The sequence below is a fragment of the Danio aesculapii genome, chromosome 19 (assembly GCF_903798145.1).
Source record: "Danio aesculapii chromosome 19, fDanAes4.1, whole genome shotgun sequence".
Lineage (NCBI taxonomy): Eukaryota > Metazoa > Chordata > Actinopteri > Cypriniformes > Danionidae > Danio > Danio aesculapii.
The window spans coordinates 40,299,756-40,317,255 of NC_079453.1; the positions used below are offsets into that span (position 1 = coordinate 40,299,756).

A 17,500-nucleotide genomic window follows, 5' to 3' on the forward strand; every position below is an offset into this window, starting at 1 on the left:
AGGAATAGAGCTCAGATATTTTGTAGAGAGGTTGAAGCAGTAGGAGAGCAAGCAAGATTCAGGTGGGTGTGGAAAGAATACGATTAGTGGAGGGAATGATGGGAAAAGAGAAAATGAGCTCAGTTGCAGTGTGTGGAAATGGAGTTTGTCGGTGCAGAGGTAAGAGTTCAGGGAAGGGTCAAAGCGTGCAGAGGGCAGTGAGGGCAAGAAAGGACAAGTAAGGACAAACATTTTCAGGCAGGTAAGTTAATTGCCGGGAGTCTCAGCATGTAAAAGGTGCCTCAGATAAGCTACAGTAACAGTTCAATAGAATTAGGTAGAGTTAGGAGAGAAAAGCCATGCACAAATCAGCTTCTCTAAGACAAAAATGTACATCAGCCGTAATAGCCGACCTGTTGGTATTTAATAAGGTTGATGTTTTGATAATGGTAATTCCTCCAGGTTAAACTGAGAGCCCTAACATGCAGAATGGTAATTAATAAGCAAACATGCATGTTATATATGCCAATTTATGCAAAACAACTAAATAATATTGTAACAAATTACATACATACATACATACATACATACATACATACAGGAATGTTCCAACTTAAGAGTGAGACTTACATGGGTGTCCTCTTTCTGCAAGTGAGGGGAAGACAATGGCGTGCAGGGTTTAAGTTTACATCAACTTAATCAGACAAACAGCATTAGAACCAAGGCAATGTAAAAGAACCAGTGAGGAAAGTGCAATAATAATAGAGCAACGGAGGTAGGATAGTGACAGCAAGGCAAAAATGGTTGTTTCAGAAAAAACATACCCGTTTGGCATGCCAGGTCCACATCTTTCTCAAAGTCCGCCTGTGCAGGTGAATGAAGGACAAAAGAGAGACTATATTAGTTTCTTATAAAAGGCAAGTTGTCCATAACTAATCTAAATATATAGATACAATTTCCTGATAATTTACACAACTACATAACTTATGGTGGGGGGTGGAGCTGATCACAGTTACAGACACTATTGGCCCATTTCCATGGAGTGGTATGGTATGGTATGGTACGGGTCGGTATGGGTCACCTTCATCAGGCTTGCACTTGCACTGCCAAAAGGGTATCAATGATATGCTTCATGCTTTAGGTTGCTGACATCATTTGCTCCTTTGTTTTTTCACACGTTTGTCCATTTCTGAAAGAATTTGATGTCAGAAGCATTTCAATAATCTCGCACTTGATATTATCTTTAGCTCAAGGAGTTCTTGTAGATCGCTGTAGACGGCCTTGTAAATAACTACCAGCCACAGGGTAGAAGACGAAAAGTTTTGTATGGGCTTGGGTCTACCATGGCTTGTTATTATATGTATATATTATTACAGTGTAATGTCTCGGCTGTGTATTTAAAAATGGTGCTTCCTTTGTTTTCCTTCTCCTGGCTTGTGCAAGAGCTAGTGCCGTATCTCTGTAAACCTATAGCGTCCAGCTGTCCCTCTTGCTCTGCTTTTTTTTTACCCTTTTGTTGTGCTAAGTAGCCTTTTGAAAGGGAATCCAAAAAGTAGTATGGTATGGTTCGCTTTTTTGGTACAGGCATAAACAGGCAAAAAAGCGTACCGAACCATACCATACCGTACCACTCAGTGGAAATGGGCCATAAGTGGTTAAAGAGTTTATCAAAAAGAAACAAAATGCTAATTTTAGCATTCGACATTTAGCATAAGCAGTGTTTTGACAAAGTCCTGGTGTAGGGCAACACATCTGCAACACCTCTGCAATAAAAAAGCAGATCCCTTAGCACCAGCACTAATTACAATGAAACAAAGAGAAAATACATTTGCATACCGCAGTCTGACACAGCTGGGCTTAATCTTCCAAACAACAATACAAATAGTAATAGTACAATGGACACAAACTGACTGTGTCCCTCAGGGTAAACCCAAAATGTCTGTCCCAGAGTGGCTCTTTTTAACTTCAGGCCCTCATTGGAATGCAGTGTCGACTACTGCTGCCAAAAGAATTGACTCTCAACAGAGTTCAAAACAGCGCTTTAGTCAGGGCATTACACTGTTGAGCAATTTTAGCATCCGAAATGAGAACAAACTATGTACAAGAACACCTGCACATTGAAACGAAAATGCATGAGATGAAAAAAAGACATGTGACTAGGCAAAATCTTTACCGCACATCCACAGCAACTACGCAGTTACTTTGCACTAAATACCTTGAAGGATCTGCTGACAGCTAGCCACTTATCTAATTAGCCGGCTAATATGCTCACACTGGGTTGTCATCTACACTCTAAAATTGACAGAACTAACTCTACTGCAAACATGCTCATTTCAAAGACGTACGGTCATGTGGTTTAGCTCCAGGACTAGGCTTTGGCTGTGGTGGAGAATGTGGCCTTGGTTGTGGTTGAGCGTATGGTTGTGGTTGAGCGTCTGGTTGTGGTTGAGCGTATGGTTGTGGTTGAGTGCATGGTTGTGGTTGAGTGCATGGTTGTGGTTGAGTGCATGGCTGTGCGTATGAATGTGGTTGTGGTTCAGAGTCTGCGTATGGTTCTTCTCAAGAGTATGGACATGATTGTGGTTCATAAGATGGTTGTGGTTGAGAGTCTGAGTGTGGTTCTGATGGAGAATATGGGCATGGTTATGACTGTGTCCGTGACTGTGATTGGCCAAAGCTAGTGGGGGGTGGGCGGGGCAGGATTGGTGGCAGCCTTGGCAGCATCCGGGTGAATATCGGAGTGAGCTGCACTGCTCCTGACTGTAGAGACTAGGACGGTGTGAGCACCTCTGCTGGTAATGGGGCAGATTAAAGAGAAAGTAGAAAGAAAGAAAAAGTGAGGGGTGAGTTGTGAAGAGGAAGCAGAGAAGAGGATGCAGTGATCCCTCTCATCCAAACTGATTCACACACACACACATACACTTGGAGAGTTCCTGCTGTAGTTACCATGGTTACAAGCAAGTCTAGTCTTTGACATAACAAATCACGGCAGGGCTCTGAGTAACAGGCTTAAAAACTATATTAAAATACACCATAAGTTTTTAAGTGCTAAGAATGTTACTTGGATGCTATCTTGTACATATTATAATTATTGATAGGTTTATTTCTAATTAGTTTGACCTTTCAAAAATAATTTGATACACAGTTGAAGTCAGAATTATTAACCCCCCTTTGATTTAAAAAAATAAAAATAAAATATTCCCAAATGATGTTTAACAGAGCTTGGAAATTTTCACAGTATGTCTGATAATATTATTTTCTACTGGAGAAAGTCTAATTTGTTTTATTTTGGCTAGAATAAAAGCAGTTTTAATAAAAAAAAAAACATTTTCAGGTCAAAATTATTAGCCCCTTTAAGCAATATTTTTTTTCGATAGTCTATAGAGCAAACCATTGTTATACAGTAACTTGCCTAACTACCCTAAACGGCCTAGTTAACCTAATTAACCTAGTTAAGCCTTTAAATGTCACTTTAAGCTGTATAGAAGTGTCTTGAAAAATATCTAGTCAAATATTATGTACTGTCATCACGGCAAAGATAAAATAAATCAGTTATTAGAAATGAGTTAAAAAACTATTATGTTTAGAAATGTGTTGACAAAATCTTCTCTCCGTTAAACATAAATTGGGGAAAAAATAAACAGGGGGGCTAATACTTCTGACTTTAACTGTGTGTTATACTATTCAAAATGCTTTTGATTTGAGTGCTTTACAACAAGGAAAGAGGATATAGATGGGATTTTAGCCCATGCTATTTATTATAGAAGTAGTAGATTATTATTTTAAGAGGCTTTTGTGCTGTTTAGTTACAGGAATTAATTTATTACACTGCAAAAATGCTTTTCATATTAGAGTTTTTGTCTTGTTTCTATTCCAAATATTTAACAATTCTTAAATCAAGAAGATTTTTCTAGACACACAAAAACAGTGTTGGTTTTCAGAAATAATAAGTTATTATTATTTTAAATGAGTGCAGTTTAATAAAAGAGGCTAAATTATCTGCCAGTGGGGCTAATACAACACTCTACATTTAAACCGAAAACAACAAAACTGAAAACAAGATTATCCTATCCAAGAGGCAGATACTTTAGCTTAAGTACAATGTAAAACCCAACAGTCAACGTTACCAAATGAAATGAGTGTGGTTAACTCAAAATTTACTGAAAGTTAATTCTATACATTTGAAAAGAGTTTTGAACACAGTGTTGAAGGTAATGAGTGTATAAAATACCTCATTACTTCAACTTAAATTGAGTAAGTTTACAGTACTCATATAGATTAGTTTTTTAACTCAAATGGTTTGTAGCAATCAGTTTCCTCAAACACTTTGAGTTGCCTTAACTTATTGGGTTTTACAGTACTCAGTTGGTTTGAGTTCTCTTCATTTATAAGGTTTTACTGTGCTCAAATGGCTTCGTTTACACAAATGGATTAAGTTCACAGTACTCATTAGGATTAGTTTTTGAACTTAAATGTTTGTTGCAATCGGTTTCCTCAAACGATTTGAGTTATCTTAACTTTTTGGGTTTTACAGTGTAAGAAAAGGCTTTTTTTGTCTTGGTTGTATTTGCACTAACAGTAGAAACTCTAGGGCAGGGGTGCCCAAACTTTCTCATATAAAGAGCCAAAAACCAAACTTTATTAAGGCTAGTGGGCCGAACTTAATTTAGATACCATAATTCATTTCCTAATTTATTTAATAATATTCAAAAATAACTAAAAAACATTGCTTTATATTAACTAATACAGTATATATATGTGAAACCTTTTAAAATGAACTTATTACAGTAAAAATAACATCACTACTGTTATACACTTTTATACACATATACACTTATTTAACAACACACTTTACATGCCAATTTGCACATAACAGCTGCACATATAACGTTGTATATAGTAATAAACATGTACATACACTTGTCAATCTGTATATTTGCACTCACTACTTACTTCTATTTTTTTTTTTTTTTAAATATATTTATTATCTGTTTTTTGTCTTGTCTCTGTAATCCTGTTGCACTGTAGAAGCTCTGTCACGTAAACAAATTCCTAGTATGTGTGAACATACCTGGCAATAAAGCTCTTTCTGATTCTGATTCTGATAAAAAAACAACCTAATTTATAACAGAATGGAGTTACTGTACACTAGTTTTTGCGGGTCTTCTGCATAGTCCTCTATTTATCGAGGCACAGTATTTAGATTTTAAAACCTCAGATTCACTTCCAACATTTAATTTCAGCTTTATATGTGCCCCCCCCCATCCCCTACCCCCATAAAAAAAAAAAAAAAAAAAAAAAAAAAAAAAAAAAAAACTTCTCCATCACTCTCACTCTCTTCTCAGATGGGATGGTGGGTCAAAACAAAGGTTACAACGAGCCAGTCTCTGCTTTAAAGTGATGCAAGTCAGCTGACAGAAACACCATTTACAGTATGTGCAGCATTTAACAGTGTCAACAACTGCATGCAATAAAGCATGATCACAGAGCTATGCTTTTGTTGTTTGCTGTAAGTTTTATGATAACAAAGATGGAATGAAAATGTATGTTGTGATGTTTAATTAATCCTGTCAAATGGCATAATATAGCATAATACCTTTACTCAAAAACAAAATCATTTTTATATTAAAATCATGATATTTTCACTAATGCTGTAAGTATGAAAACAATCCTTCAGTGAAAATTCCCTTTTAAGTGTCCCCTGTGAGATGAGATGGAATGGAATGCTATTCACCATGATCTGCACCTGGCCGTTCTTGCAGGAATCCGGAGAGTTTTCGCTGTCGTCTTTGCAGCCACCCATCCTGCAGCGCACTGCGTCCTGCACCTGAGGTGGGGAGACATGGGATACAACCAGGATGACTCACAGACATGCTAATTCAAATCTAAAACCATGAAATAAGAAAGCAAGAATGCATCTAAACAAATAAGAAAACATTTGGAAGACATTATCTGGGAAAATGAGTTCTGGCCAAAAAAGAAAACCTAAAAAAAAAAAACATCAACACAGATACAAACAATAGTGATTTGTTGTCAAAACTGACAGTTGGAGGGACGTGGTTAAGTATGTTAGCCTCGTTTTTAAATATAGAATAAAAAATCTCACAGCAGTAACAACATAGTAACAAATCAAGTATAAAACATTCAGCCATAAACCTAGGTGGGTTCACATTACAGGTACAGCAATCAATCAATCAATCAATCAATCAATCAATCAATCAATCAAGAAAGAAAGAAAGAAAGAAAGAAAGAAAGAAAGAAAGAAAGAAAGAAAGAAAGAAAGAAAGAAAGAAAGAAAGAAAGAAAGAAAGAAAGAAAGACAAAGCTTATTTTATTAAGAAAGAAATTTATGAATGTCTGATGATATTTTGTGGGCACGACAATTTTTAAGTAATTTCAGTGAGGAGTAATACAGTTTAAGTTCATTTCAGAAATGTTCAAAGCATGGGGACAGACTTTCCACTTAAAGCAATGTATATGATATTTAGCACGTAGGAAAACAATATTCAAACTGTCTGATATTGACTTGTCCAATCCATCAATATAAAAAGAATACATTAGATGTTAAAAACAGGGACGTTTGACATTTTTAATGCCAGCCATTCTCTAACATCACTCCAGAATCTGCATGAAATGGGGCAAGTACAAAATAGGTGTTCTAAAATTTCATCCGTAAATCCACAGATGGTACACTCTGCCTTATCAAATTTAAATCCCTTATGCTTAGGATAAATCCTGTGACACATTTTGAAATGCGTTTCTTTGACTGTAGGTGTAATTGGCCATTGAATGTATTTAAAGAAGGCTTTTTTCATTATACCAGATTTTTTTTTACAGGCACATTGTTTTTATGATAATCATGAAACGGAAGTAGGAAGTGCTGTTGCCTCACAGCAAGAAGGTCGCTGGTTTGAGCTTCGGCTGGGTCAGTTGCCGCTTCTGTGTGGAGTTTGCATGTTCTCCCTGCGTTCATATGGGTTTTTTCCAGGTGCTCCGGTTACAGGTGAATTGGGAAGGTTAAATTGTCCGTAGTGTATGAGTGTGAGTGAGTGTGTATGGATGTTTCCCAGAGATGGGTTGCGGCTGGATGGGCATCCGCTGCGTAAAACATGTGCTGGATAAGTTGGCGGTTCATTCCGCTGTGGGGACCCCGGATTAATAAAGGGACTAAGCCGAAAAGAAAATGAATGAATGAATAATCCTGGAACAATTTAGTTTTAGAAGCACCTGTGACTACCTTATTATTGATTTTTTTAACAACAAATTTTTGATTATTAATTGATAAATTCAGCAATAATCAGAATAAGTCAAACTATATATATGTTTCTTTATTTAACCAGATAAAAACCTATTGAGATCAAGATCTCATTTACAAGGGTGACCTGGCCAAGAGGTCTGCAACACACGATTTATGAAAAAAATAAAATAAAATAATAATAATATTAATAATAAATTTTAAATTAATATAATATAAAAATACAGTTCAGTTGTTCAGCTTTACCACATTTCAATATATTAAAAATACATACATTGAGAAATGGACTGTTGTTGTTTGTTAAAAAGGACAGAGCGAAACAACGTCATTGGAATGAGTTCAGACATTTTTAGTTCAGACTGAAGAGTATTCCAGGATGAGGGGGCGGCATGACCAAAGGCTCGCTTCCCTATTTCAGTTTGAACCCGGGGATCAGTCAAATGATAAGATTCACTTGAACGTAGGGCATGCTGGCTTTTAGACTTATGAAGAAGGGAACATAGGTATGAAGGCACCAGTCCCAGAAGAGCCAGACCAGAGTTATCCAACTACTTTGAGTAGAAGGAGAATCCAGAATTTAGGAGAATTTCTTTTTTTTTAAAGAATTTAGGAGAATCAAATCTACAGGAATAGCTTTACAGATTTTGAAGTACTCTCTTTGAGCACAGTTTACATTAGAGCGTTCAACAAATCTGGTTTGAGCCAAAAAACACCTTTACAATTCATCAGGTCAGTAACAAAGAGAATACCCTTTTCAAACCATTCAGTTTTAAATACTGATTTCCTGTTTAGCAGTATTGTTCTATTATTCCACAGAACCAAACCATGTGGAGTAAAGGTATGTGTGAATATCATTTTCCAAAAGTCCATCCAATACCTAAGACAGACTGATAATCTGAGCATTTAACTAAAAAAAAAAACAAAAAAAAAAACAGGAAGTGCATTTTACAGATGTTAATTAAAGATCATTGCTAATGGGCTGGAATTTCCATCTCTGATGACATGTACAAAGGAAGAATGTCAATCAAACGTTTTCTTAATACTTTTTTTTTTACTTTTAGAGGCTGACTACTGTAAATTTACACACTTTTGTCACACAACTGTGCTTAAAGGTGCAGTAGGTGATTATCTTAAGAAACATTTTTTGTTGAATAAGTCGAACGTCTCTTCACATTCCGATAGTAATGATTAAAGTAAATGATCTAAATGAATTTGTATTTTATATTCTGGGTAAGGCAAGAGACTAAAAAATGTTGATCCAATTAAAATTTGTCAGGCGGATAATTACCATAATTCTGATAAGTAGCCCAAACTGTCTGTCAACAAATGTAGATTTGTATAACTGCGCATCTCTATTCACGCAGATTCGCCATTTAAACTTGCACATGCACGTACGTTCATGTGCACACAAGACAATCACAGCGGTAAAATCAAATACTGAATCAATATTGGAGCTACTTTTGCACGCTGGAGGAAGGATGACATCATGGCTGAAGTATTTCTGTTAGACAGGTAATGTTATGTTTTAAAACTATTTTAGTTGTGCAAAACTTATGTACAATGTGTCGTTTTTTGAATGGGTTATACTCACGGAGGTGTTGTTCAGCCACTGAAATCTTCTGGCAAAATATTGATGTGACTATTTTCAATTTCATAAGGGATCTTTTACACCATCGATAATGTAGATTTTTATTTAGTTTAACAACAAAACAGAATTAAATACTGCTATTCCGCCTAGCCTGCTTTACTGAGGTGAAGTTAGTTTTATTTTCACATCACATTGGTTCATTTTTACACACTGACAACCTGTGATGCTCCCTATATTGTTTACCATGCTACTCGGTCTGAAATAGCATGCAAGTATGGCTCAGTAATAAGTGTAATTCCTGCACGCTGACAGCCAACCACTAAGCACACAGTAGTCGCTTTAGGACTAATCGCGTAAGAGAGTGTGACCAGCGATCATTGCAGCCATGAAATATTGCACATTATGACAAGTTTTTCTTGCTGCACAACTGAAAACGTGCTAGCTATAATACAGTTTTTAGTTCGGAATTGTAGTATTGTAAAGTACTATGAAGATTTCTAACTGGCGAATGACATGATCTAGTGGGTCTCTGTCATCTTTAATAAGCTCGTTCATGATTTCAGGAGGCGTGGCTTTGGACGGCAGGAAAAGGATTGTGTTTCAAAGATTTTATTCTAACCAGTTAGCATTTTGGCAGATCACCTACTGCACCTTTAAACCCATCATAAATGTGATTTTTGCATAATAAGTCCCCTTTAAATGGCTCTGATTTAAGGTTTAGGTTTAAAGGTAGAGTTGTGGAGTTGAGGTGGTGGTAGGGCAGGATAAAAGTTGAGAGAATACAGATGTAGGACATTCTAGACTATTTACAGGGGTTTGGTCTTATCTGATTAAATAAAAGAATGATCGCAAATATTGAATTAGACTTGTCAAACCAACTATACATGCTCCTGCTGAAATGTGTTTATAAAACATCACTTTGTGTTCGACCAGCCTGATCTCACAAGAAAACGTAAGTATTTGTACGTTTTGTCAGTTTAGTGGCTAGTTCAGTCGTTTGAAAATGTACGATTTTAAAAAGGAGGCGTGTCACCTAACCCCACCCCTAACCGTCATTGGGTGATGAGCAAATCGTACTAAATTGTACGAATGAGATCGTCCGAATTCATACGAATTAGCCACTAAATCAGAGTTACGAATTGCTGTGAGATTGCGTCAGTTCGACAGAGAAAAACCAACAACTTCAAAACAGTTTGGAAAAAGTGGAGGATGAGTAAATTATTTCATTTTGGAATGAATGATCCTTTTAAGACTGTTGCCTGTTTATTAAGTAAATAAGCAGGGGTGCTGAATTTCTACCCACTGTCCTGTGGTAACAACTAATGATGATAGTAAATATCCTAAAGACACAAGCTGCTTTTATACGCTCAGGAGAATCGATTGGTTTAATCTAGCTATTTTACTAATCTACAGAGAGCATACATATGAGATTTTTTTCAAGATACTTTGATATTACTTCATATTCCTCAGTGGCAAATGTTGCAGTAAGCCTGTTTGTATTTCCACAGGAGGGGTTTGCATAACTGCAGATGCATATGCTTTACAACAATAGGCAGAAAGACACTCCCTTCCCTTAAAAAAAAGACAACATGATAGGCTGTTTCCCCTGACGACAGTGTAACCTTAGCAACGGGATGCCCCTCATTTGCATACAGATTTATGGCCACAACGCCTACGGAATGACCAAGTGAAAGCACAACGTCTCCTACCAGAGTAGATCAGAGCTCTTGTTGCTAACAAAGAACATAATAATGCTAACTGAGAATGTCTTAGACTGGACTTTAACAGGCATATTAGAATTGAACTCTGATTTCATCACTCAAAAACTGGCAGGGAAAAAATTGCAACATTGGGAACAGAGAAGAATCAAATGATATAATATTAAATACTAATTAGATCACAATGAAAGAGCCTCAAAAATTACTTTACGTATTTATCTATTTATTTATTTATTTATTTATTTAGATATTTATTTATTGATACCATAAAATAATACTACAACGGTGAGTAAAAAATTATTTTTTCTTTGCCAATAAATGCTGTAAATATTATTGTCTATTCATCAAAATATTTCTTAACATTTTCACTAAACTATTGACTGTATAGTATTAAAAAAATATTTAAAAAAATAATTATTGCAGTAAAAATGCATAATGGAATAATTTCTAAAAGATCACATGACACTGAAGAATGGAGTAAAGATGCTACAAAAAGCAACTTTTATCACAGGAATAAATATATATATATATATATATATATATATATATATATATATATATATATATATATATATATATATATATATTTAATGACTAATTTTAACAAGTAATCAAATATTACAATATTTAGGGATAGTTCACCCCTCAAAAATGGAAATTTGTTAAGTGGTTTTAAACCTTTATTTATTTATTTATTTATTTATTTATTTTAACTATTCTCTAAACATCTTTCTAAATATCCTCTTTTGTGTTCTACGGAAAAATAAACATAAACAGGTTTGTAACAAGGGAAGAGTGAGTAAAGAATGACAGAATTTTGAGGACAGAAAAAAGCATTAACTGTATTTAATGAATGAATGAACGAATGAATGAATGACTGAATAAATGGATAAATAAATGGATAAATGGATGGATGAACAAATAAATAAATAGATGAATGAATGCATGAATAAATAAAGAAAGAAATGCAGCAAATAAATAATTAAATGAATGAATGAATAAATAAATAAACGGATGGATGGATAAACAAATAAATAAATTAACGAACGAACAAACAAACGAACAAAAGAAAAAAATAAATGAATTAATAATTAAATGAATAAATGGATGTATGAACCAAAAAATAAACAAATAAATGAATCAACGATCAAATGAATGAATGAATGAATGAATGAATGAATGCATGGATAAATGGATGGATGGATAAATAAATATATAGATGAATGAATGGATGAAAAAATAAATAAATGTAATAAATAAATAAATGGATGGATAGATGGATGGATAAATAAATGCATAAATGGATGGATGGACAAACAAATAAATGAATGAATGAATAAATAAATAAATAAAATGAATAAATAAATGGATAAAGGGATGTATGAACATAAATAAATAAATGAATGCAATAAATAAATAAATAAATAAGTAGTAGTAGTAGTAGTAGTAGTAGTAGTACAGATTAAACCTTTTTCTTAGCTGTGTCTGATCTCAGTCACTTCCCTAAACAAAAACCATAAGCGTTCACTAGACGTCCATTTCAGATGCATGTTAATTCTACAAAACGTTGTACACATCCCCAGAGGTTGATCTGCCACGACCTTTATGGTTTGCAAAGGTTACGCTCTGAACAAATGACACTTTAATCTACTGGCATCCTCGAAATAGCATCTAGCATATGCCGCTGAAACACTTTATTTATTGACTGCACATTCTCTGCCCTGTTTAGTAAATCCCTTCTCTTTCTATTCAGCCGAGCATGAGTTATCATGCTGCAACACTATTCACCAGCCAAGACTGGAATCAGTAATCAGTCTGCACAACTAAAATTACGATGTGCAGGAACTCTGGGCTGTTTCGTAAGATGGTGCAAGACACAGTTTCGATGACTGTCTGCTGAGTCAAAGCTGCAGACGATCAGAATTAGGGCTGGGCGATATGACAAAAAAAATCTCATATCACTATATATAATCTGATACCAATATAATATGATATAGTGCATTTTCTGTCAATTCAATCAGGTTTACATTTTCATATACTCATTTTCATGTGCTCATTCATATGTGATCATATTTCTCATTATTTAGAGCATGACAAGTGTTTGAATTAAAATGTAGAAACATGGTTGTAAGATATTTAGATATGCATTTTTAGAGGTCATTTAACTTATCTTCATTCAATGTAACTTGATGTACAAATGTAAAAAAATATTATTATTATTATTATTATTATTATTATTATTATTATTATTGCAACTAGCTCTCTGGAACTCTCACATGGTTGCCCACTTAAGCTAAGCAGTGCTGTGCCTGGTCAGTCCCTGTATGGGAGACAACATGAGAAAGCTAGGTTGTTAGGTTGCTGAAAATGGCATTAGTGAGACTAGCAGGGGGTGCTCAACCTGTGGTCTGTGTGGGTCATAATGCCCCAGTATAAATGGGACACTATAATGCTCAGTGAGCGCTATCTTTTGGATGAGACGTTAAACCCTGACTCTCTGTGGTCGTTAAAATTCCCAGGATGTCCTTCGTAAAAAGAGTAGGAGTTTAACCCCGGCATCCTAGCCAAATTTGCCCACGGGCCTCTGTCCATCATGGCCAAACCATGATGTTATTTTAGCCAAACCATCCCAATATCATAATTGACTTCATCACTCTGTCTCCTCGCCACCAATCAGATGGTGTGTGGTGTTCGGACTGGTACAATATGGCTGCTGTTGCATCACCGTTGGGGATACTGCACACTGGTGGTGGATGAGGAGATTCCCCTCAAAAATGTGTAAAATGTTTAAGTGTCCAGAAAAGTGCTATTTACTGTAAATGTAAAAATTATTATTATTTATTTATTTGTTCATTTTTCTGTATTTTTTATTAGTTTATTTTTTTTTCCTGGTTGTCAGGGAAGGGGTTGTTCTGTAAAAAAATAAAATAAAAAAAAAAATAAAAAAAAATCTATCACTATATATAATATGTATATATCTATATTTATAAAATAAAATAAAATTAATACATATAAAACACTTTGTAAAAACTGATGATTACAGGTCAAACATAAAAATACAAAAAAAATTGCTAAATAAAATGTCAAATGTAAACATTTTACTTTCAAGACTGCAACTTTCTCACGATGCTGTTTTACATGTTTCTGTCAGCATCCTCATTATGGTGTGTAATATTGCGCTCATATAAATTATGAAAAGTATTAAAGGAAACAATGTACTTAATGACACCACAAAATAAAGAATATATTATGAAATGATAGACTTTGTACATGATATACAGATATGATACACGATTTTAGACAGTTAAAGTAAAAATTATTAGCCTTCCCATGAAATTTTAAATCTTTAAAAATATTTCTTAAGTGCTCTTTAAAATTTTTTTTTTTCTTAAAACAATTTTAAACGATAATTTTAAACAATTTCTGACAACTAATTGGTCTTTTTCATGATGACAGTACATAATATTTTACCAGTTTAGTTACTAGTAAAAAAAAAAAAAACATCTTAAGGGGGCTAATATTATTAACCTTAAAATTAGTTAAAAAAATTATAAACTGCTTTTATTTTAGCCAAACTAAAATAAATAAGACTTTCCAAATAAAAAAAAATATGGAAAATACCATGAAAAAAAATCCCTTGCTCTGTTAAACATCACATGAAAAATATTAGAAAAAGAATTTCCACTTCAACTGTATATCATCATAATGCACAGCCCTAATCAGAATGACTCTGATTTTCACTAAAACATCAAGACAAACTATTCCCTCAAACCTTTTCCTATTCATTTGTCTGCGTTAATCACGAACGCTGCCTTTCCATTGTCGGTTCTGCCATTTCAAAGTGTAATTCGCACATAAAACGGCATATAGCGCTAGGATCCGCTGCACAAACTCCACTCCACTCCCTTGTTTTGCTAAAGCTATTAAGGATTACATCAAAGCCTAGCGAGGGGATTTTCATATATTTACTAAAATAATACCCAGATTTATTTGACTCTAATCCTTTGGTTTTTTGCGATATTGATTTAACATATATGGCTTAGCGAATTGGAACTGATTTTTTCTCTCCCTCTGTAAACTCTAGAAACACATTTACGACATGAAAGTCGGCCAAGTTTTTTTCTGGAGAGCTAAAATGGTGTCATTTGGACTACACTACCTGACAAAAGTCTTGTCGTCGCTCCTAGTTGTAAGAGCAACAAATAATAACTTGACTTCTTGTTGATCATTTGGAAAAGTGGCAGAAGGTTTTTCTGATGAATCATCTGTTGAACTGCATCCCAGTCATCACAAATATACTGCAGAAGACCTATTGGAACCCACATGGACCTAAGATTCTCACAGGAATCAGTCAAGTTTGGTGAAGGAAAATTATGGTTTGGGGTTACATTTAGTATGGGGGCATGTGAGAGATCTGCACAGTGGATGGCAACATCGACAGCATGAGGTATTAAGACATTTGTGCTGCCCATTACACTACAAACCACAGTAGAGGGCAAATTCTTCAGCAGGTTAGCGCTCCTCATACTTCAGCCTCCACATCAAAGTTTCTGAAAGCAAGGAAGGTGAATGTGCTCCAGGATTGGCCAGCCCAGTCACCAGACATGAACATTATTGAGCATATCTGGGGTAAGATGAGGGAGGAGGCATTGAAGATGAATCCAAAGAATCTTGATGATCTCTGGGAGTCCTGCAAGAACACTTTCTTTGCCATTCCAGATGACTTTATTAATAAGTTATTTGAGTCATTGCAGAGATGTATGGATGCAGTACTCCAAGCTCATGGGAGCCATACACAATGTTAATTATTTTTCCACTGCACCATGGCTTTATATTCTATACTGTACATTATTTCTGTTAAGTGACAAGACTTTTGTCTAAGCAAAGTCAGACCTTACTGTCCTAATTAAATAATTAAAAATGAAGACTTGATCATATTTTATTTTGGTGAAATAAGCGTAATCTAGATGCCTTTGCCTTTCATATAAGCCACTTCTGATACCAAATGATCAACTAGAAGTCAAGTTATTATTTGATGTTCCTAAAACTTGGATAGGCGACAAGACTTTTTTGGGGTAGTGTATATTGTGTGTGGGATTCTCTACAAAGTGACTATGGTTTGATTTATTTATGGCCGGTTGGAGCAGGCCATTATTACGTAAAAGCAGCGCATGCTATTTGGCAAAAAAATATTGCGTCAGCTGTTTGAGCCAAGTTTTTTTTTTATTCCTAAGTGGGTCTTAAAATAATGGAGTGGAATAAAACTCCTTCTTCAATCTCCATTTAAATACACCTCTGATTGTCCTCTAGGACTGGGCGGTAGAACAGTCAAACTTTTGATTTCTATGATTGTTAGGGGCAATCACACATACATATGTTTGTGATGGAGAGTGCTATACTGTATGTATGTGTCAAAAAAGACAGATTTTATTGACTTAGAAAACAAGATTTATTTCATTTTTTCATCTTACATTTTATGATTGACAAAAGACACCCACTAAAAAGAAATTTAATGTAACACATGGAGGCTTATTTAGAACTAGAAATATTATTTAAAGATCTCTGAGCCTCTAAGAAAATATTATTTGTTATATACAAGTTTCATATATTGGTTTTAAAACATTATTTATCCATTTGAAACCTTGGACTAAAAGTTCTTTAGTTCTTTCATAATTCTTATGTTGCAAATGTGTAATTTAAGCTTTTGCAATAAAATAAAATAGAATAAAATAAAATAAATTATTTACATTTATTTATTTATTTGTTTATTTATTTATTTATTCATTCATTCATTCATTCATTCATTTATTAATTCATTCTTTTTTAAAGTTATATTTTAAGTGCAATTTTCTTTTTTTTTCTGAACTCTCAGATTCCAGATTTTCTTTTAGCTGTTTCTTGACAAATAGTGTCCTATAATAGCAAAGTATACAGCAAATTAACATTTATTTATTCAGCTTTTAGTAATTTATGAATCCTAATTTAAAAAAAACTGATAAATAACTGGTTTTATGGTCCACAGTCACATTTTGTTATAATTTAAGTTGCAAAAATGTGCATTCTTATCCTTTTAAATATTTCCATAAGTACTGGTTACTTAAAGTCTGAATAATTTTGTTGTTTATAATTAAAAACTATGGGTTATTTAGCAAAATATAAATTTCTTAGCACATTTTATGTTAAGACATTGATACGGTGTTGTCTAAAATAAATAAAAAAAACTTCTGTAAACTTTTTATTTAAAGCAAAAAAAAAAAAAAAAAAAAAAACTCTAAATGATAAAATATGTATTTTTAAATTTGGTAGTAATATAATCAGCAGCTTTCAGAAAAAAATAATATACATATTATATATACACTACCAGATAAAAGTCTTGTCGCCTATCCAAGTTTTACGAACAACAAATAATAACTTGACTTCTAGTCGATCATTTGGTAAAATAAGTGGCTTTTATGAAAGGTAAAGGCCTCTACATTACGAAAAAGAATTAATATTGTGTACAATTCCCATGAGCTTGGAGGACTGCATCCATACATCTCTGCAATGACTCAAATAACTTATAAATAAAGTCATCTGGAATGGCAAAAAAAGCGTTCTTGCAGGACTCCAAGAGCTCATCAAGATTCTTTAGATTCATCTTCAATGCCTCTTCCTTCACCTTACCCCAGACATGCTCAATAATGTTCATGTCTGGTGACTGGGCTGGCCAATCTTGACCTTCCTTGCTTTCAGGAACTTTGATGTGGAGGCTGAAGTATGAGAAGGAGCACTAACCTGCTGAAGAATTTGCCCTCTACTGTGGTTTATAATGTAATGGGCATGTCTTGATACCTCAGTTTGTTAATGTTGCCATCCACTGTGCAGATCTCTCGCACGCCCCCATACTGAATATAACCCCAAACCATGATTTTTCCTTCACTAAGCTTGACTGATTTCTGTGAGAATCTTGGCTCCATGCGA

General features: G+C 34.4%; 1 protein-coding gene across 6 annotated transcripts in view; it reads right to left on the bottom strand.

Annotated features, from left to right (window-relative positions):
- adgrb2 (adhesion G protein-coupled receptor B2) overlaps nucleotides 1–17,500 on the bottom strand; it is a 634,025-nt gene that overhangs the window by 53,910 nt on the left and 562,615 nt on the right. For 5 of the 6 annotated variants that reach the window (XM_056480419.1, XM_056480418.1, XM_056480420.1 and 2 more), the window contains 3 exons: nucleotides 5,714–5,806; nucleotides 804–843; nucleotides 610–624 (listed from right to left, as the gene is read on the bottom strand). In XM_056480419.1, coding sequence (XP_056336394.1) covers nucleotides 610–624; nucleotides 804–843; nucleotides 5,714–5,806 — 148 coding nt within the window. The remainder of the gene's footprint in view (nucleotides 1–609; nucleotides 625–803; nucleotides 844–5,713; nucleotides 5,807–17,500) is intronic. The other variant, XM_056480417.1, reaches the window with a different exon arrangement.